The 23116-nt window shown below is 42.5% G+C and overlaps 1 protein-coding gene across 3 annotated transcripts in view; it reads left to right on the top strand.

Moving 5' to 3' along the window:
- The first annotated feature begins 10054 nt into the window (after positions 1-10054).
- The window catches only part of runx2b (RUNX family transcription factor 2b), a 40335-nt gene continuing 27273 nt past the window's right edge, over positions 10055-23116 (top strand). Inside the window, exons 1-2 of one of the 3 annotated variants that reach the window (XM_051408879.1) lie at positions 10055-10772; positions 10987-11110. In XM_051408879.1, coding sequence (XP_051264839.1) covers positions 11053-11110 — 58 coding nt within the window. In that variant the 5' untranslated portion in view covers positions 10055-10772; positions 10987-11052. Of the gene's footprint in view, positions 10777-10986; positions 11111-23116 lie in introns of all 3 variants that reach the window. The other 2 variants (XM_051408875.1, XM_051408876.1) reach the window with 2 other exon arrangements.

Raw genomic sequence — 23116 nt, 5'->3', positions numbered from 1 at the left:
TGTGCCCATTAAATCATTTTACCCTATTCCCATCTCAATATAGCCGTGCATTTCTGAACAAGATAAATATTTGACTAATACATACTGTAGGTGCAGCATTGAGCTCAGGCCAAAAACACCACTATCAAAACATGAGTGAAAGAGGAGCATTCACCAGATGCAGCGTTTGCACATCTCTGATAAGGCAGGATCTTGATTTTGTCACAGTGACTGAACTAAAATTACACATCCTAAATAAAACATCTAACATTGACCTAAAGCCACAAAGTCGATCTTTGTATTTTGATTATTTATTGATACAAATTAGGACCTTACAAATCACATCTCCACATCCAGAAACTATGCACGGTACTTGCCCTCTTGAAGTCTACTGGCCAAAGGAGTATTTGATAATGAAATAGAAAAATAATTGCAGGCTAAATGTCCTTGGTTTGAAAAGAAACTTAGTCTACATTAAGTGTAGTTCCTTCAAATTACAAACTGTTTCAAAAATATCAGATATAATGTGGAAAAAATAAACACTGATAATTTGTTGAGAGACAATTTTGAAATGTTTACGGTATCTCAGTTACATAATGCCTTTCGGGTTGTAGTCCAATTCGAGAGACACTGCTGGCTTTCATTAGCAGCAGGCATTTTTCTCCATCATATTGAGCGATGCTGCCAGAAGTCTGTGCTTCTGAAAACATTGCAGGGCCCTGCCAATAAGTCCCCCCCACCCCTCTCCTCCAAGCGCAGCCAGAGCGGGGCCAGATTGCTGAAAGGCAGCACAGGCAGTGTGGCCCTTCTCCAAGCCTGGCCACTTTGGAAATCGCCACACGCAAGTGCTGGCCTCCCTGTCGGTGGCGTGATGGGGTCACCTCTGGGGCCTGGGGTGGGTAAACACACATGACCCAAGACAAACTTTCACAATTCCGCCAGGTGTGCAAACAGGAGGCCGCAAAAATACCCGGAAAAGTCTGACCATGCAAAAACAATATAACTACCTCTGATGAACTCCTACGAATGCAGAGGTAGAGGCAGAAAGGCCGACCAATCCAGAGTGGAACCGATGTCAGAGGAGAGGGCATGTTAGCATTGCGCAAAGAAATTTGTCACGTCTTAGTGAACAAGAGGGTTTGATGGGTCCTGATGGGAGACTCACCTGTTCTGACTGGTCTCCAGTGTGGATTTCCTCCAGCCCACCCAAAGAGCTGAGAAAACTTCATGCAGAAATGAAAAGAGAAAAAGGAAAAGGACACATTTTTTAACAGTGTAGATTAAATCTGAGCAGGCCTACATTTCTTCATCTCTAGAATTCTAGCTCAATAAAGCTCCCCACGTGGCCAACGGTCTATTTAATGTCTCGGGCCTCTCTAGTGTTCGTTTCGTGGCCTGCACCAGCGATCCAGTCCACCCCATCCTGATCCATTGTCTCCTGGGTCGGTGAGTCCCGAAACTGACCTCTGTGGGGAGTCTTCCAGGCACCACATGTTGGTTTTTTGTCCATATGAACTCTACTTGCTTGAGCAGTTGGGCCTATGGCACCAAGTCTGAAGGACACAGCAAAACAAGGATTTAACTACAACCAGATGCAGCACTGTCCTCCCAGATCATCCGTTATGCTTTGTGTTAGATCTTCCTCAGATAGTCATGCTGCCAGTGGAGGGGGATGCCTGTTTGTTTGTTCGCGAGGGACAATCAAAGCATCGCAATGTATTCACAAATATGTTTTAATTCTGGCTGCCATGCTAATGCCATGGCACAAACTGAACATCTGGCTTTGCATTTCTGCAAATGTAATTTCCATTTATGATCCCAGAATTATTCATGAATGATAATTAATGGACAATCCTACAACTGACACATAGTGTAACGACAAACAGATAATTATTTTTAAACTCCTGTAAATCTTTGTCATAACAACATGCAATTTGAGCCGACCGATTTCTGCTTTATAATGATATCATTGTTACAGCTTACCTCTGCTCACCCCTGCTGCTAGACATTGAGTAAGCACGTAGCAGCCTGCTGGTTATACTATTAGCAATACAGATGAGAGATGTCTGCATGTCTGTAAAGTCAACCTGTAATTATCATGGCTGTATATCCTCGGGCGAGAGACTAAGTCAGATTTATAGATTTATTCTGTCTTCAAATTAGCATCATGCCTCAGATTCCAGCATTTCATCTTGCAGGCTGCTGGAATGTTTTGAGAGTAAAAAAAGGAGTCATTGTAATTCACAAATACACATCCCAAAACCGCCATCTGTAAAATAATGTTAGAGAGGCAACAAAATGTGAGTGTGCTGTTCAGAGGAGACCTAATTTAAGAGCAGCTTCAACCCCTTTCATTTTTGGACACAGTTCTGGACTATTTGGATAAAAATGGCACCAAAGTATCTAATTCTGTTCATTATTATAAGACTGTGCTGCTACTAAAGGGAGGCATGCTGTTGGATGTCACCAGCAACTGCATGAGGTGTTTTTGCTGATTTAGAATTCATGAATGATTTTTCCTGCTGCATTTAAATGTGTTGCTGCCACAAGGCACTGTTCTGTACACCTTCATTCATAAATAAATAAACTTTCCATATGTGTACCAAACATAATACTGTAGGGGATACATTTGTTAATTATTTTTATCTTTAGTTAGAAAAATTCTAAATGTCCTATTTTAGAGTTTTTAATTTCAGGAACCGAACAGTCAACAATATGACACTAATTCACTTTTTTATGGATATTTGTTTTATTTCACAATATCATGAGGATAGCATTTTATTAAACCCCTAGGACATACTGTAATCTCTGAAAAAAGACCAAATTACTGAAAATGGTAACACATAAATGAATTACGTTTTTTTAAAACCAATTTAAAAGAAATTGTTAAACTTATTGACTTGATTTGAAAAAAAAATTGTTGTGTGGTGGTGTTTTCCCAATTGAGGTAATTGTTTTAACAATTTTCTCTTTTCAGTGTATATAAAATATACACCGGCTTGAATGTAAGTAGAGTACATTTAAAAATATTCAATTCAGTAATTTAACCTGGAAATTGCTTTTATTTTGAAATGCATTTGCATTGCATTGTAACATATGTATTTAACAATTGGCTGGAATATAGTAAAACAACAGAACAAAACTCTACAATGTCCAGAAAGAGAAACATATTTATATTCCAATCTTACAATATGAAATAATATACCACTCACACAGGCCATCTTTCTGCACAGTGAGTAGTTTTATGTTTTTTATACTTTCAAGTGCATTTTGCTGGTAATACTTCTCTTTTACTTTACTACTATTCCAGTTCATTTGGTGTATTTCCACATAACAGCATTACTACTTTATTGAAAAAGAGGCTCTAAATGCTCCTCAAGGCATAAAGAAATCCTTGGAAATCACAAAATCCGTGAAATTTATTCCAGGTATTCAACAACATAACAACACAGAACATCGTTTTTGTTTAACTGGGCTTTCACTGTAAAACGACTCCCAGAAGAACAGTAAGCCTCTAATTTTTTACAAGCGTGTTTAATCTGCATGCATGTTTTAACGGCACATACAGGAATGCAGGTTCTTTTTAAGAATGTGTTTACAAGTGCTCCCTTACCCAACTATACTATAATATATGAATTCCTATGTGTCAATATGCTGTTGGATTGGTGAAATTCCAGCATACATTATAATGTGATTTGTGCTCTTTGTTTGAAGTTAAGTGTTTTTTCCAAGAGGAGTAAATACATTCCTCGCCTGGCTTGTCCCAGATTGATCTCTGCTGACTCAGAAGAAAAATTGCATACCTACCAAGCATCTAATAGACAATGCCCCGAGGTTATTCTGTGCGCGTACAGTACATGTGCAGACGGCTTTGTGTGTAGAACAATTTTTACAGTTCAACCCAGTCCTTGGGGTAGTAACACAGACTCTCATTTATACTGCAGACTCTAGTGCACTGCTGTCAGCAAGAAAGAAACATTAATCGTAAAAGAGGCTCAGGTGATAAACATCGGCTTATAAATCCTTAAAGAATACAGCTTTATTGTACTATTATTTAGTGTCAAAATAGATAAAAATGTCAGATTTAATATAGTCGTACAATGCTAGACACTATGGTAACTTCCTTTTTTTATTCAGTATAAATCTGGGTTGACTTGGAGTATTCCCATCTGATTTGAATTTGATAATCAGACAGCACTAAGATATAAAGCCATAAACTTTGGTGCAGTTGTGTGAGCACTTTTAAATGATTATCCTAAGACAATACAGCCAGTGAACTCTGGGAGCTGGCCTGCATGCCTGTGCTCCAGGCTGTATTATGACTGGTTCAAGTCAGCGTCCTGCTCATACATCTTTCTAAAATTATACACCACAATGAAGAAAAGCGGCCACTTCTAAACAATGTCAAAAATTCAGATTTAGATCCCCTCTTTTTTTATCTTGTTATTGTGTTACACAGGGACTGAAAGACGAGTCACAGCATTATGAAATCATGTGAGGAGGGCAATTATCCATCACAAAAGCCCCACAGAAAAAAATAAATAAATAACCCACCGGCTGGAGAAGACAACAGAGCCTTTTGTTTGCCCCATTGTCAGTGACACAGTGCCGAACTCCTCCTCATAATGGCTTGTTTCTCCAGTGAGCTGTCTGCCTTCATCAGGCATACTTTGTTCTCGACAGCAAGTAAACTGAGTTTCTGAGACACATAATGGGCAGCTTATGTATCGGCTCATTCAGGTTGCAATTGGCTGTCGTGACCCCCAGATTTGAGTCACGGCCAGCGCAGAGTTAACTTATTCCTCCTCACACTTGCTGCACGCATGACACACAGTCATTTCTGTTATTGACATTTGCCTAGAGTGACGGCATCATGTGACCGGGGGCATCATGTGACCTTGTAGTGGAGTTGTATCATCAGCACGATGTAATTATAATGCTGACTTAGCAGTTCAGCAACTTGAACTCTGTCGACCTCGGCCTAGCAGCTTTTGTAAAAATCTGTCAGCTGTTGACAACTGACCACACAATGACAGGGTTTACAGTGGCCGCAACTATACTGTACCAACCTCACTGGACACGGGCTGTAGAGAGAATCAGAGCAGAAGCAAGAGCATCACAAGGTCCTCAGTCATGGTCAGCTAGTCTCTGGTATGAAGAAGCCGCTGGAAATCTCCGTTCAGGTCTCAGCGGCTGGACCTGTCCTCACCTTTAACACAGCATGGCATATATAAACCAGACAGCAGGACTTCTGGAGGACCAGTGTGCTTTTCATGTAGAGGAGTACCATAAAGTTTTGCAGAGGTGGAGAAATAGCGGAAGAGTGGTATGCACGGCAAGTAAGAAAGATATATATAAGTCCACCTCCATCTACTTAGCGCACAAATTAAACCAACTTGTCAGTGAACATTTAGAAATCATCGCTTGGGTCTCAGCGGGCCTTGCTGTTTGAACTGCAGTGTAGGTAGGCACTGTTTATCCTGGACCGGGCCCTTGATTGAAATGAGGAATGGAGGAGAAAAAAAAGAAAAAGAAACGTCTCAGTCTCTCGGTGGTCAGCCACAGCCTCCTCATCGCAGCCTCCACCAATGATCTGACATTCCCCTTTTTTGCAATTTTATGTAATCACAACTCCAAGAGCTATTTTTAATGTGTGTTTAGGTTGTGCGCACGCCATTCGATATTAAACATTTCCCCTTATTACTTAAAGGCTGACTTTATTTTCCCTCAAAGCTGTGACTCCAAAAACAGCTGTCCAGACACCACAAGAAAGGGCCTTAAGTCACTGGAAGATGTACATACCACCGCTGGACTCCAAAAGAAAAATATCTACTTTTCATTAAGATTATACCATACCGTACCTTACCAAACAATTCACATAGAACATCAACATCCTCTTGGCGACGCGTTGGCGTAGATTAAGTTTCTGCACTTCCATGAGTTTTGGACTGTGTTGAAGCGAACCTCCTCCACCATGACTCTTGCTCCATTCTATGGCTGCAGGTCACCGTCCCGCCTCGGCAGCGCTGTAAGGAGATATTTACGTTCACACCAGCGGCACAGCAGCCAACAGAAGCTGATTGCAAGTGGTGTTTGTTTCCAATGAAAGCATGTTAATTCGGGCTCGGCCGCAGTGTAAACTACCTTGGCATTTTACAGATGTCGCCTGTTAAAGTGAATCACTGTACCTGCCTGTTTGCCCCGGCCTGGGCCGTTCTGATGCCACGCCAGAGAGAGTACACAACACGAGCCAAAAGGGCTATTAATAAGCCCTTCCTTTTCTAATACTGTAATACCTCCATGTGTGTAATGTCTGCTCTGGGCTAATTATGTCACGTCATTTTTAGCTTTCGCAGAGAGACGAATACAGACAGCCTCACAGCCTCAGTCTGAGTTAATTTTAACTCATCTTAGGTATCATTATCCCCCAATATTTTTCCAGAAATACTCTGTAGCAAGAAATAATTTTCTATGAAAACAGTCCACTGCGCAGTTCATCTGCTGTGACAAAGCGAGGAAACAGCCCGCCGCATGCAGCAGCAGTGCATTACACACACTGTGTTAATAGCATGTGTAATTTTAAGCATGTCCCAGCACATGATACCTCTATTATGTTTCTGTGAGAGCTTGTGATAACAAAGTGAGTCCATTTGAAGGTGTGTGGTCCTGAGTGGTAGGAGAGAGAAAGTGTCTGGCAGGGTGGGCCATCGACCACAGTCCTCAGGGCAGACCTTGGCCAGAGCTCAGAGTATGGCCAGGCTCTTGAGCTCCGCACACACACAAGTATAGCAAGTGTAGTATACGGCCACCAGTGGAGAACCAGAAATGAATGAAATATTATATTCCAGCCTTTAACATTATTACCTTCACATTAAAACATTTTTTTGACAGCAAGGAGCACATATATTACAAAATTGTCTGTGCAGCAAAAAGAAAGCCCATCCAAGCTGACCTCCCTCCCTCAAGTGATTTTGTGTAGAACTCAATCCACTGCTTAGATACATACAGTATGTATGACTTGATATGTATGACTTGATATGTTATATCCATTAAGACACCAGGCAATTTGCTCATCTAACAGTATAATAGATAAAATCCCTCCAATCAGGCTGGAATAAATTGCACAGAACTGTTTATTTGTGAGTTGTCTCAAAAACATTCTACTTGTGAAAACAAACTCAAAACTTTGATTTTAGATGTTTTCTGGATTAGATCTGGGGTTAGTTGAGTTGAATCTTCAGAGTTGGTTATAGACAAGAGTAGTGGTTGTGGTCAAGGTTTCAGTGATGGAAAAGGTTTGTTGTGGTTTTCTTAAGGTGGGTGAACCGCTGACCTGACCAAAAGTTGGGCAAGTGAAAAACAATATTTGGCCAACTTTAACTAAACTTTGTTACTGTATCTAGGGAAAACATCATCCATTCCCTGTAGTTTCAATCTTTGCCGTTCTTAAAGAATTTGTGCAGAGATATCTGAGACTCCAACATCATCACAGTTCAGATTTTCACCATCAAGGTTGTTTATCACATGCCATGCCACCCAAGAAGTTATGTTTCCTGCCATATGAGTTGAGGGTTTGACATTTCTGCTTTATTTTTCATTCAGTATTTTAGATTCAATCACGATGTGCAAATTATATTCCCATCAAACTGTGTATAATTTACTGTGGCTCAGTGGAACTCACAGCAGTGCTGCACTCTGTCCTAAGATTTAATGCTTCTGACAGCAAGGCATCAATTTGCAATAACCTTAAAAATGTTTATACATGACCTTAAATGTTATTTTTAAAATACTTCAGTATCCAGTACCAAACGAATCATTACATACAGCCTGATCCAAAACATATAGACGAACAATTATTAAGGAAGACTATGGTTAAACAGTATATTTAGCATCGAACTCCACAGGTGACATGATCGATTCAGTCTGTGAATGCAATAGGTACTGTGTGCGTTCTGTGATATTCAATATTCAGTGTGTTTGCAGCCTCTGAATAGCCCTTCCCTAAGGATTCTGTAACATGCACTGCAACTCAAGAGGCATGTTCTTGTTTTAGACAGCAAATATTTACAAAGCACCAGGCCAAGGAAAATGTTTCACTGCACAAAAATAAGGTAGGTGGCAAAGACTTGTGGAAATGCTGTTGTGCCGTGGAATTTTGGAGGGGCTGTTTGTATTTCATGTTTGACATTTTTATTCGTTTTCTTTTTTTCTAACACTATATTAAGGTCATTAAGATTTGAAATAATAAAAAGTTAAGACTCCATTGCCAAATAGTGACAACATGTTTACTTTTGTATCTAAATGCTCAAACTAGTTTTTCTTGATTTGTTATCAACCTTTTTGTATTTTTAGCTCAAATTTCTTCATATTTCCCGAGTGAGCAAACATGAGTTACTGATTTGTTGAGTGACCTGACATGGATTTAATGCACTAAAATGTACATCATTGATTTTTATATGTTAGCTCAGGGCTGTGATCTACTACATAACTGTAAAAAAACAGTAGTACTTGCTTCTTAAGCATTTTTAACATTAGCATCAGAATAAGTGTAACATTACTACTTTTTCAGATACTTTAAGACAAATGATCAAATGTTACTCTTAGAAATGCTGAATTTACTTTATAAACTTAACAAAAAAAGTCATTATACTGTCTGCTTTTATTATGTAACAGTTAACCCTTTAACAAATTACACGAAACATATTTTTATCACTTGCCTGTTGTGGTATCTAAACATGGAAAAGATTTTGTTATATTTGAACAACTTTTGAGAAATGTGTTTGAGACCTCTGAATGAAATAGAGGTAGTAAAAGTAAGTTAACTTGTGATGCAACAACAACAGCACTAAAGAAATGCATTTAAAAATTCAGCAGTAACCTGAGTAATCCTCAAAACACAGTGTGACTAGTTTTCATTGGGATAATTTCTTCAGTAGAAAGTTCCAGTGAAAACTGTTCCCTGTGAGGTCTGTGGATTATCCATACTAACAGGAATTGTTGTTGTTGATTGTATTTCCGTGGAGGTACAAATGTGAGAAAAGGATATCTCCAAACCACAACTACCTGCATGGCTACATAAAACCAAATGTAAGATAATATGTTTTGTAGTTTGAATGGACCACCCTTTTAAATCACAGGCTGTAATTAAACCACAGTGATAGATTTATGCAACAACACTTTCTGCTGCCAATAACAAAACTTACAAAAAGAGCCCATGGCGCTATTCCTTTCTTTACTGTTTAGTCATACTGGCCCACTGGCCAGTGACAAGACAACTGTGATACTTGAACACTTTCAAACCTGACTGAACTCCCAGCTTCATTCCACACGTTCTTCTCTTCTGCGCTAACACCCCGTCTGTGTTTTTGATCTGCTGAAACAAACACCTCTGATTGCTGATCAAAGACGAGCCGTGACACTGCTCCGGGACGCGTGAGGGTGTGTACTGCCTGTGCGTGCGTGGGAATCTGTGCGTGTGATGAATCACCGTTGATTGTCATGAGCTGCCTGCCCTGCACACATGTTGGCAGGCCATTCTTGCAGGGTGTCAGTGTTACAGTGTATGTGTGTGTGTATGTGTGCGTGTGTGTGTGTGTGTGTGTCTCCAAGTGTTAGCAAGACTGTGAGAAGGCATCTCTTTCACAGAGAAGACAGGTGGCCATGATTTACAGCCTCTTACAGGAATCGCCCCCGTCTGTCGCTTCTATGAGAGCCAATTAAAGCTCAGCGCTCTGCATGCGCACATGCACACACACACACACACACACACACACACAGTTATTACAGTAATAACACAATAACGTGGCCAGTGTGTGTGACACAGAGTAAAGAGCGTGAAACGGGAGAAAAAGGCTGTGAGAAAGAAGTCATTCAGGCTGCAGAAGTGACACTGAAGCAGCTCTTCAGACGCACTCCTCTGTAAATAAGCAGTTTCACACCACCTCTGCTTTCGGTTCATACACACACACATACACTCTCACCGCCTTTCTGTCTCTCTCTCTCTCTCTCTCTCTCTCTCTCTCTCTCTCTCTCTCCCCCATTCTTTCTGTTGCACATGCATACACACACTCTCTTACACACCCAGTCTCACACCGCGAGCCAGCCAGCCAGCCAGTCAGCCAGCCAGCCTTTCGTTCTTCACTCACACCCTCAAATCTTACCAAGCTCAGCTCTCCCTGCTCAGAGGCAGACAGAGCAGCACAGCAGCCTGTTAAAGGAGTTGAGGGGAAGGAGCACCAGAGTCAGAGAGCGAGAGAGACATAGAAAGAGAAAGAGGGAGGGAGATGAAAGAGTGAAGGGGGGAGCAAAAGCAGAGAGAGCGCTGTTCTCCATATGCTGAGGAGGTAGGGGCGGTTGAACAAGCTGCCCCCACTGAAGCCTAGCCTCCTGACTCATGGGAGCATCAGACCCCGATCCCCCAGAGAGCCTGGAAACGCTGCCGAACCACGGGTAAGAGGGAGAAGGAGGGGAGCCAGAGAGGAGAGAGAAAAAAGTCCGGGACAGAGGAGAGGAGAGGGAAGAAAGCCACAACGGTAGGCTGTCCCACTCAACCGCTGTGCCGTGATGACGTCAGAGGGCATGTGACCCAGGCTCTCCAGTGACGGCACATGGAGGGCAGGAAAGAGACGAGTTTTAAAGCTGGTGCCTTTTGGGTTGTGTGAGGGCTCTGCTCGCCTCCCAAACAACCACAGAACCACAGACGTGCGGCTCGGGGTTGGTGTTTGAGGGCGACCTGGAGTGTAAATGGTTAATCGTCGCGGGCCAGCACCAGTCACAAGGACGGCGCTAAGCGAGTAAGTACGTTCCAACCACACTCGCCAAGCAAGCAAGTCCGACACCATCTGATCTATCCGCAAAGGCGATATTTGCCTCTGCAATTTTTTTTTTCTATAAAACCAGACCTGGTTGTTACTTGTGGTCATCCAAATAGTTGATACATAAAAGCATGTCTTGTGGATGGCTTTTCCATTTTTTTTCTTCATGACACGCTGCGTGCTCTTGGTTTAGGACGTGTCAAGGGTCACGGAAACCACAGAGGAACAAAAGTGGGGCTTGCTGCAACCAGAGGCAGCTATGGCATCTAACAGCCTTTTCAGCACAGTGACACCATGTCAACAAAACTTCTTCTGGGGTAAGTACCGCTTCGCCGGTTGCTGTTGTGTCTGGTGTTGGGTTAGGGGCTTGGGTCGCGGGGAGGACTCGGGGTCAGGTGTTGAGGTTTGGATGGAGGAATTAAGGGGGTTTGGGTAAAAGGGGGTAAGTTACTTGGAAATGATTGAAGGATTTGGGTCCAGATGAGTGGAGGGGATCAGCTGAGGTCATTGAGGACCTTGCTATCAAGGTCCAAGCTTTTGTGGTGGAGGAAAGACCCAACTATCATCAAGGCTTTTTGTGGTGCGCAAATACAAAAAAACCCAAAAAACCCTCTCTGCATTTAGAGATTCCAGTATTTACTCTACGTGATGTTTATAAATATTTCTGAAAGAGGGAGATGACATGTTTGTGCAACATACCCTCAGATTTACAAAGCGATGCCATTGCGGAACCAAAAACAAAAGCATGGGTGATATTTTTGACAAACGTAAACAGACGCTGCACAAGAGAGTTTACAGACGAGCATTGAAACAAGATGTGGGGATTACTGGATTGTGTGTATTGGGTGTCTCTGTTGTGCGTAGGGAAGAAGTATTGATTAGTTTGCCAAGAAAGGTCTGTAATCGCTTCCTGAAATTGTTCAGTCGTGCTGCTGTCATTAATTAATCAGTGTCGATTTCTGCAGGCTCCAGGGAGCGTTTAATCGACAGACATAAATCCACTTTGAACAAGAAGTCACTCCATGTCGACTTCCATAATAGAAGTTCAGTAATTTAAGTGCTGGAATAATTCATCTGAGCTTAAAACAATCAATTGACTCTGGCTTATTGCTTCTCCACAAATTACTAAAAATATCAAGTATGATTTTTTGTTTTTGTATAATAAACTCTTGATTGGTGCTTTCTTCCCATAAAAAATATTTATATTTTCAAAGAATAGCACAATCACCGTTTTCAATAAAATGTTTTTCTTCATATTCATCACAAATTCAACATCCCGCTTGGATCCCAAAGTGAAACTATAGGAAATAAGACCACAAAAATCCAAGACCTGTGAACAGTAGCAGTGTCATCTTTATGATTTTCAATGACCTGTGAAGGCCAACTTGCATACTCCAGTTTGCGGCCTCTGTTTTGGGTTTGCTGTATCCTATTGTGACAGCTTCTTTACACAATCTAATTTAATCAACAAAATAAATGATGTTTTAGGTTTACCAGATGAATTTTCAAATTTAAACAAACATTTCCATTCCTGTGCGACTCAAGAAATAGACAGGCTCAGTTTAATAACCCCAGCCCCCCCCTCTCCGCTCCGGTCCATAGCCTCCGCTTCTCTGTCCAAATCAAATGTTTAAAAGATGTTTTTAAGAAGTCGCTCCGTGGTCAGACACAGCTGTTCTGGGCTCCTGCTCCACACACAGAAGCAGGGTGGCTCCTAATGTACTCTGAAAGCCAGGAGAGAGTGAGCGTCTTCTACCAATCACCACCACCTATTACCATGTTAACCCCTGACCTCTCGGTGTGTCTCTGGGGTCGGAGCGCGGGAGAGCAAGCGGAGAGGAGCAGCGCTGCAGGAAATTGAAAGCATGCTGTAGTAGAGGAAGAGAGGAGCAGATGTGTACAGATGTTCAGGTGGAGAGACTCGGTGGAAAGATAATCACTGATCAATTCTCGTATAGTAAGTGCAGTGGATAGATGCTGTGCTGCGGCTCATTGATGTTGCCCCTGTTTATGAACATCTGGGTAGTAAATCTGTCAGTATAACCACAAAAAGTCCCCTTGACAGCGCAATGTGATTTTGCAAGACCACCAGCGCTTTCTGTTGTATTTATGATTTTAAATAAATAAATGTAGGGTACTGTACTGTATCAGAGCTGACTAAATGTAGTATTGACGTTGTAAACATTTTTCTTTCAGTCAGACAAAAATAGGATCTGGATGACATTGAGTTTGAGTATTCATTAGGCTGGGTGAAATTGAATATAAAATGTGTTACATAGATTTTAGATTTTAATACATATGTTTTAAACAAACATTACTACAAACCATTTTGACAAAGAACACAATGTGACTGAGCCTGAGTCTTGCCTTTTGTTGATTTTATATATTTTCTGCGAGTTCTTCTTGCTCCTATGTTTCTCCTGGATCATTTTGTCCAGCGTCAGCCAGTTTGCTGGGAACACAAGTTACAAAATATTGTTTTGTTAGTTAGAAAGCCACATTACTCCATCCCGCCTGTCGATTTGTATTTAAGGACATTTTTAATTTAGGACTGAGCGTACATTCCCAGCGATAAATTGAGCCGACTTGAGGGAGTGGGCAAATATTCCAAATTGAGAAAAGGGGACTCATTAAAATTTGTCTTGGCATTTACATCAAGCAATTCTCATTTAATTGCCTCAAATACATTTTTTATAACTCCTCAGACTGGCAGATCAGATGGGGAGGGCAGAATAATCTTCAACATGTGTGGCACCCACTCAACCACCATGACTCTCTGGGGAACATTTAACTGCCTATTTTCTCTATTACAAACTTAATTACATATAGACAATTAAGTCATGGGAGCAATTATTGTTGAGTAAAGTTGTGCAGTCGCAGTATAGAAAGGGGAAAAAAATGCTTACACAGACGGACCCAAATCAACACGATCAAAAGAAAAGCAGGGTGATGTGGGTAAATATCTGAAGACTCTGGGCGGAAAACTTTCCCTAAAGAAAATCTCCGATAATTTGCAGGGAAACCGTATATGTATTTGAGAAAGGCAGCTTCTGTTGCATAAGTGTTGCCTTAGATCTAACCACAGGCCTGCTTCTTGGAGACATCTTAAAAGTGAACCAGACATTCCCCCCCAGCCAGGGAGAGACGTGAAGCCCACTCATCAATAGGTAATTTGAAAAAGCCAGGGGGAAAAATCTGAGCGCTTCACTGGCTGCTACTGTGCTGAGGAGACTCTTCCCTTAGCTCCAGGCTCAAAGGAACTCTATTTAGCAATGCTTAATTGTACCTCTGAGGCAAACATGTTATTTAATCCCAGCAGGGTCATATTGATGGAGTAAAATGGTGCTGTGTGTGTTTGTGCGCCGCGGCAGCTATTAGGACTTATTAGTGCTGGAGGTTCACATTAGTCTACATAATTCCTGAGGGTAATCAAGGAGGTGCAGTGTGTTAATGTGATCAGTGTTTAATCAAAGATAGATTAATTGGTCTGTATTTTCACGCATATGTACCAACAGTAAATGGTGGGTTGATTATGGGCCTAAATAGGCTGTAGGCAGTTATTAAGGTCTAAATGAGAGTGTCATGGGAACACTATAACCTATGATTTGAATGGCCTGATATACGTCTTTCCCACTGTGGATGTGAAAGTTGGCGAGAAAAGGTTGTCAAGGTATTTGCCCGCTCATAACGCTTACTTTAAATCATTGTATCTGAAATAGGGATAAAAAAAATACAAATTCAATCAATGAAATTGAGACAAAACCAGAGAGTCCCTGATTGAGGCATTTTTTTATCTGTAGTGTCAACTGCCCTGCTTTGTTGCCTCGTCCAGAGCAACTCTGAACTACAGAGACAATGTCTGCTTCTCCTCCTTACAAATGAAGCAGTGAGTAGTTGCTGAAACATGGGAGAAAAGGAGTCTTACGGCAGAGTGAGATTACATCCACTCCTGTAATACGGAGACTGCAACAACAAACGGAGAGTTCAGTGCAAATACTCACAAGGCACTGTGTGTGTTATCCCTTCATTTATCCCCACATTCAGTAGCTAGGGGGCTAATTACACTATTATGATAAAGCAACCTGCCAACTGACTGTGCGTACTGTAGGTTTCTGCCTATTTAAGGTGTTGATAATAGGCTCAAAAACAGTTTTCTCAAAGGAGCGATAAAGCCTATTTGTTTAACACTATGAGTGCGAACATCTCTGTTTTTTCCCCCGTCATAAATCAATGCAAATGTTCAAGATCTGTGCTGTGTTTACTCTAGATGCATGCCAAATTGGTATGTGTTTTTTGGATAGCTCTGCAAACTCATGCCACAGTACGCATAGCTATGATTTTTGCATGCACCATAATTACCAGGTAGCTTAATGCCATTGCGTTAGCCAGTGAAGCTTTTAATGCAGCACTGTGCTATTTTCACACTTAACAAGATCCTGCAGCCCTTCATCCATTTCAATTGCATCATGCTGGGCGAATTACCGTTATCCGATATAAGCCCTCAGAGAGGAAGTAACTACCTAACACTTTGAAAATTGGTCTATCTTGGAACCGGTTCACCCTAATGAAACAGAACACCAGTATTATAACCCAGATTCATATACCTCTTTCACTCCGCTCACTCTTCTGTTTCACGTCCTCTCTTTTCACTCTTCCATTTAAGCATTCATGTTTTATTTTAGTTACTTAAGTCCAAAGATGGCTGTAAGCAGAGCTGATGCAGCAAACCACAGGAAACCTGAACAGCATTGTTTAGCGTTCCCCTCGCTGTCCCGTGAAACGGCCGAGGCGGCTTCGCTTCCACGCTCAGTGTTTCTATAAGGTGGAAATATGGAGTGTCGAGCCTCCTGGATGTTTGGGTTCAGCCTGTAACGATGTGAGTGAGAGCGTGGCCACAGCACCTACACAAGGCCTTACCTGTTCTGCCCCACGCCAGAGAAAAGGGCAGGTTTTTCCCCTTGTTAGTTTAATCTTAAAGGAATGTGGTATCCCCTCTGACTCAGGCCAAAATCCCAAATATATAAACCTACTTACCAGCAGGTCAGGAAAAGAGCAGCATGGGTTGGACGTGTTAGCCATATTTTTTAAGCAATTCTAATTATTTATGCGAGGTAACACATACTGTCGATTGCCAGAGTGCAAACACAGAAGGGTAGGATATTGCTCGGTTTGAAAGGAAAGGGTGAAATGAGATGGGTAAAGGAGCATCAAAGAGTTAGAGCCCTGACTGTGATCAATAGCTTGGCAGCAGGTCAGTGGAGCTGTCTGAGGGGATAAGTACACCTTGTTACAACGTGTCTCCAGACGTCGGTATCAGCGCTCACTTTCTCACAAGTCGTAATTGTTTATCGCTCAGCACACATTTAATAAAAGACTTAGAAATGTAGAATTTTTAAATAAGAGTTTGGTGTGTAGCAGTGTCACAGAATAAAGGCTTGTAGTACATACTGTACAAGCATAGCACTGTAAAGAGTGTGTACATGTTCAGTATTGGGTGTGTGTGTGTGTGTGTGTGCACGTTCTAAAGGTGTCTGTGACAGGAAGATCTGTCTGCTTGATTAATGCTCTAACTCAAACTGGCACCTGGAACCAATCCCCCCACCCCCCTCCTTGCCGCCCCCCTCCCACGTGCAGCGTCTGTGTGTGTGCACGCATTCCATACGCTGCACACTACACATTCGGAGTGGGCTGAGGGTGGGCGTTGAACAGGAGACACAGATGGGACCGGGGCACTCGGAGCGGAAGAAAAGAAAGGTGTGTGCAGAAGAGGGAACAATAGGTGGACGTGCAGTGGAGGGTATGGGGTGTCATTAATAACACACAGGCCCCATCTCCTAATTTGCTCAAATTACCTGCCCACACAGTGGGCCCCTTGCCAGCGCCGAGGTGTGAACACAACAGATCAAATACACCTGAAAATCAAAGTGCCCACCCACTCGGCAACGCCCACACAAGCCTTTTATGGGGGTCTTACAACTCCGAGGGCCTACGAGTGTGTGCGGAAGAGAGAGGTTCCGTGCTCTTTCATGTGAGAGTAAGGGATAAAATATGAGAAAATTTGAGAGTGAGAAAGAAACGTTAAAAGGAAGAAAAGGAGAAAAGAGTAAGTGAGACAGAGATGTGATACAAAGGGAAGGATCGGTTTGCGCTCATGAGGCATCCAGTAAGAGCAACACCAGACTGACTCTTTCTAACCACCTCCCATATGGCACAGTGGGGGTGGACATTTACCATCATCTGCCCTCCTCTTCTCCTCTTTCCTTTCCTTCCGCCTTCTCCTTCCCCTTATGTCCTCCCTCCATCCTTCCCCTCCCACCCACGCTTTCAGGAAAAGGGTGATGACAAATGTGACGGGGCGGCAATGCTTTGGTCACCGCAATAATCAGAACAGAGTCACCAGCACCGTACCACCTGTGGCACACACACGCATGGAGACGTATTCAAATGTGTGCACAGACACTGAAATTAAATATGCCCTAGAGACACAAAAGGGGCCAGGAGAGTGTGCGTAGGTGTGTGTAGTGGGATGCTAGTCTTTGAACTTTGAATAGTGTGTGCAGCTGATATTGACAGGTCCCTGGGGAGGAGAGGGAAGCTAGAAATGGTAGCGCTCATTTGTAAAGTGCCCTCCAGAGAGAGAGAGAGAGAGAGAGAGAGAGAGAGAAAGAGGGTGAAACAAGCATGCTGATAATTGGGATTAAGAACGTTAAAAGACGAGTTTACGTGAACACTTTACTGTAACCTTCCTATTTAGCATTGAGAAGGAGAATAAAAACAGATTTATAACACTAGAGTGTAGTTGTAAGCAGATATTAGCATATCGTATTAGCGATATAAGCACTTATTAATGTATTTGTGATCAATTATTCCTCCTATGAAGCATCTGCAACTGATGTATTAAGAGTTAATGAATGATGACAACTTAGCTGTTATTGTATTTAATGACATATGATTGCAGTGTGTTAACCAACGGTTTATCATTGAGTTTGAAAAATCTTAATTTGAGGTTCACTTGCCAGATTTCTCCTTGGGCTTTCACCCGCGTCTCATGGCCTTCACTGGTGGACCGAGTGCAGGTGTAATGGGGTTCGCACAATCCGGCTCTGAAGTCTCACTAAAACAGAGTGATCGGGAGGCGGAGTTCATTTCTAGCTAGTTAATACTTATAACGATAACGAGAATAGGTATTCTTTTCTGTTGTACTGGTAAATGATAAAGTCATAGTTGTTGACAAACAAATTAAAAGACACTTAAAAAGGTTTAACTGCATTGTAGTGTTATAAATCGTTCATTAAGTGTTAGGGGGGGTAAAAATAAAGTGTTAAAACCTGTTAGGTTTTCTGTCTACAACTTTGCTGAACATTTTCAGCAGCCTCTGTGACTCTTGCTGTGAAAAAAAAGAAAAGTTTTGAGCGATTTCTGCTTGTACAGCAATGTTACAAAACTGCAAAATCCCCTACGTTACATTTCAGGTTGTTTCAAAGCTCCTTCCTGTGACTGAGGCTGGCGTCTTTTGAGAACTTGTAGCTGCTGTGTTTTATGTTGATCCCTGAGCTGTTCCAGTTTACACATATTCAAACCAATCATATTGCTCTGACAAGCAGCGCTAGCTGATGAAAGGCTATATACATACATACTGTCTGATCCTCACTGGAGCAGGCTTCCAGTCTGGAGTTGAATCCTGTCACTCACCCAGACAGATGCCCTCTTACAGTCGTCTGTAGTTCATTTTGTTGTCGCAGTTAAAAGTTTTCCGTCAACTGTTCATTCTATTTTCTGTCTTTCCCCAAAGGAAATAGGTCTCTCTCTCTTTTCTCTCTTTCTCCTTTTTGGACGGAGACCAATAACAGGCCTTTTCCACTTCACTTCTCCTGATGCTGAATGAGCAAAGGAGGATCCCAGAGGAGCAGGAATATTTTATTAGAGTGATATTTTGAAAGTTCCTCTCCTCCTCTTGTCTTTCTTCCTCTCTCGTGATGGAATTTTAGGATGCTGCAACAATTCTTTCTCTGTGTGTGTGTGTGTGTGTGTGTGTGTGTGTGAAAGAAAACAGCTCACGCAGAGCAAAGACAATTCAAAGTTACTGCTAAATGACAGGCTAGGAGCTCCGGTCTTTTGAATTGCATTGTTTTCTTTTTATTCCTGCTTGGGAGGAGGATTGGTGAAAAAACAAAAAGCCCAATTGGGACAGAAAGCAAGCAGTTCAGTCTCGGGAGAATTACTCTCGGCACAAACAAAAATAGCAGTCATTTTTTGCTGACAAACACTTTTTAATGTGAGGGTGTTTTTTGTGAAGTTGGGTTCTTTTTTTTTCTTATTTATGACAAAGCTACCATTTCAGGAAAGAAAGGGTGGTGTATGTGTATTGTGGTCTTGATTTACTGTAGCTTAAAGATGTTTAGGAAAAATAAGGCAATGAGGCATTCTGTAGTTTGATTGGAAGCACTGATTCTTTAGAAAAGAACTACGTCAGAAAATGTGTTAATTTAAGGAAATATATAGCTTAAATGTTTGGTTTTTTTTACAATGCCCACAGACAATTTTATCTGTGCCTATTCTACAAAATGTCACTTTCACACGAATACTAAATCACACACATGAATACACCTACACACACACATAGCTAGACAGATACACGCCCTTTTCCTGCAGGACCGTGCAGATGCAGCAGAAACAGTAGAGTTGGTCTCTCTGGTAAACAAACAGTGAGAGGCTGCTGGGAGTCTTCACTGGGCCTCCAAATTATAGTCCGGTTAACCAAAGTCTCAGAGCCAGCCCCTTTACTGCTACACACACACACCACACACACACACACACACACACACACATACTGTATATACACACCCACATCACATGCATATGCGCACATAAGCACATGGCCTGTGCACATTAAAGGCACTATAGAGGCACACGTTAAAAGCACATATACAATTGTCTGCGCTACAGTTGAGCCAAGGGTAAAAGATTTTATAGACATAAGAGAGACTGAGAGGGAAGCAGGCCCTAAGGGCCTATCATAAATATTACCCAATCATCAGGCTCACAGTGTGAGGCAATTACTGATGAAAAAGAATCTCTTTCAATGTAAACACTGGTTAAATGTTTACAGCTTTTAACCCTGTAGACCTGTATTATGACTTTAACGTTTTCTTTACTGGTTGAAGCTGCTTGACAGATGCTTCAGAGAGCTATGTGATAATGCTTTGTGGTCTGTAAAGCGTCAACTACTTGCCCCTTTTGCAGGAAAGTTGCCCTAGTTTGGTGGAAAACTTTTAATACTTCAGTTAGGGAGGTTGGATTTTCAGAGCTTCTTTAATTGTCTGTAAATGAGTTCTGCAACTACTGGGGACAGTTTTCAGTCTCTGGAGGACACAAGAACATATCAGAGTGATCTATGACGCCATAAAATCCAGTTAAAACCTTTAAGATGATCAGTTCTCGCAAAATTATTCTCCATAAATCTCATGCTTCCAGAGTGACAGCATATTCCAAGCGGACAATTTAATTGTCAGCCCGAGACCACATCCCAACAACCCTGTTGCCAGAGAGGGATTTTTATATGTGTGTGACGTTCAAATTCTCAGCTTTGCTATAATGCAACACCACAGAATAGATTGTGTTTGAAGGACAGCATTTCACAACGTAATTGATGTTCCCTGTGGGACCCAGCAGTCGATGAGTCTCCCTGTTCGGGATGCGATTTAGGCGCTATAAAGCTGGCGTCATTGGAGTCTCAGCTAGGGGCAGAGCAGACACGACATGAAAAGGCCTTGTCCTGGAATAACCGTCAAGTTCTAAGTGCGTGTGGAAAATACAGGGTCATGGGTCACATAATCAGACAATAGTCATTTATCTTCTGTGAAATCATGTTTTCCCCGAACTTTCATGATGTTTTTTTTCTTTGAACCCTCTTTTCCAAAGATGACTGGAACTGATTTTGTTTGAGGACATCTCCGGCTGGAAGCTATGAAAGTGAACTCCATCCACCCTCCCTTTTCTCCCCCTCTACACCCCCACCTTGTTGTGAGTCATTTCTGACCAGTAGCCTAATAGGCTCACTGTAATTACAGGCTAAGGTTTTTCGGCAAAGGCTCATCGCTGCATCAGCGGTGACACTCTCAACTTAATTTGTTAACTCGTTCAGCACACAGAGCAAAAGATGCTACATGTAAGGCCTCTCGAAATTTTCAAAATTGCAGGCTTCCATTTTGATGTCGAAGTGGTTTGCAACTGGATCTAGTATGTAGGGCTCCAGGTTGCGGAGTTCAGGCTCAGTTATTTGGAGCATCTCCGAGCTGGACCGTGATCAGGAAGACATCAGGAAAAAGAAAAGGAGAGCAAGATCCAAACCCTCGGAAGTTGAGTGCCGTTGCTCGATGCACTCCCAGTGCTGTGGCTGCATGAGGTTCCTGCCTGGTACTGGGTTTTCGTTTCCTGTTTATCTGATTGGCTGTTGTCTCAGCGCTCGATATACTTACTGACTGACTGACTGACAGTTTTGACTTTGATTACCCCCCTAGAAATTAAGTAGCAGAGCAGTGCCAGGGCTTCATGTTAAGGTTTCCGATATGGTCTCACTTACTGTCAGTAAAATTCACGGTGCCCGGTGTGTAAAGATGGCCAAGCAAAACAGATAGTATATTTAATACATTTAAATGCTCCAAGACAAAAAATGTATATGGTACATTTCAAGGCATGGGTTTACAGCGTCTATGTTTATGTCTGTGTGCAATTGAGCATCCATAACAGACTTTTTCCCCCCCTCCATCTGGCCCTCCTCTACAGCTCCTTACATTAATTTGGACCCAGTGCACCTGGACATTCCTCCACCCTGCCTCCATGCATATACATCCTTACCTCCTGTCTCCTTCCTTTCCCTCCCCGCCTCCAGCCCTCCTGCCCATCCTGTCTTACCTTTCTCAAGTCTCGGAACGGGAACGGTGGAAACGGGCGAGTGATAGCCGATAGCCCCCCTGCGAGTGCTAGTCTGGGCCGCTGCCTGTTTGCCTTTCGCCGTGTAGTCACTCTATGTATCTCACCCGAGCCTCCTTACCTCACATAAATCATCCTCAATCCTACTACACGGACAGGGAGAACAGAGAGAAATCTCCCCCTATAAATCTGGTATTAGTTTTACCTCGCATAATGAACACAGGGCTAAACGGTCCTGGATACATGAGAACAGCATGTCTTGCAGATGTACTATAAATATTTTGATACTAGCCGGCTAGTTTGCAGAGGGGAAGTAGACCAGTGAAATACACAGAGGAAGGGGAAAGTGTAAAGTGGAATGTTGGCCTAGCCCGAGTGTCTGTATTGTCTTTAGCACCTACAGAGGGTCTCGGTCCAAGAAAAACGCTCTTTACAGGGTTCCTGTTCCCAGCCGTGGTCCGGTACCACTCCTGGATACACTGCGTTTCCTTCAAGCCAATCCTTCAAACTGGTCTCCGAGGAGGGGGGCTCATTGTTTGATTAATAGCACGATCAGACCTGATTGAGTGATAGATGGTTTGAAGGGGAAAGCAGCACGCCTTAGGGACACTCTGAGACTGAGTCTGGGAAAGGCAGCTCGAGGGAGGGTTTGATTGGTGGAACGGCTGAATTAAAGTGAAAGACTAATAATAGCATAGCTAATGACACAAAGGCTCCATATAGTGGGGCTGCCAAATATGCCTGATGACTGTAAAGATATTTTGTTGCAGCTATGTAAAGACAAACTGTAACACACACACTCACATACAAAAGTGGAAAAACTCCCCCTTTTTTTGCCATGTTTCTGGCCTCAGCCCCGGGCACTGTCACCCTACCCCATCAAAGGGCCACACACCCACCCACGCATGCATAGAAAACCTACAAATACACTCTTACACTTGCACAGTTCTAGCGCTGTGACAGCAGGTGGTGTGTGACACGTCAACATCTGAAGGTTCCCTGGCAGACAGAGAAAGAGTTCTCAGCTCTGTGCCCCAGTCGCTTAGATCTATCATTGGGACTCTTTAATGGCAGCCTTCGTCACATATTACCGCTTTATTTTCTCCTCTCCATCTCCCAGCCCACAGAAGTTCCTTTTTTTGTTCCTATTTTTAAGTACAAGTGATCTCAATTAGGGACCTCCATGAAGGCGGTAGGCGGCAGACAGTCAGAGCAATAAGAGCAGAGAGGAAATTGTCTTTATACTCCCCTCCCTTACTCCCTCTTTCTCTACCCTCCTGCCACAAGCAGTGAGCAGCTGCCCCCTCCATGTCTCCATCTCTTTCCATGCTGCTCTCTGCCATTTCGAGAACAGAGTGAAATATCAGACAAACCCTGTCGGCATCTAACTT

The sequence above is a fragment of the Dicentrarchus labrax genome, unplaced genomic scaffold, assembly GCF_905237075.1.
Source record: "Dicentrarchus labrax unplaced genomic scaffold, dlabrax2021, whole genome shotgun sequence".
Taxonomy (NCBI): Eukaryota; Metazoa; Chordata; class Actinopteri; family Moronidae; genus Dicentrarchus; species Dicentrarchus labrax.
Note: the sequence above shows the minus strand (reverse complement) of the source record. Positions and strands in the feature narration are given on the sequence as shown.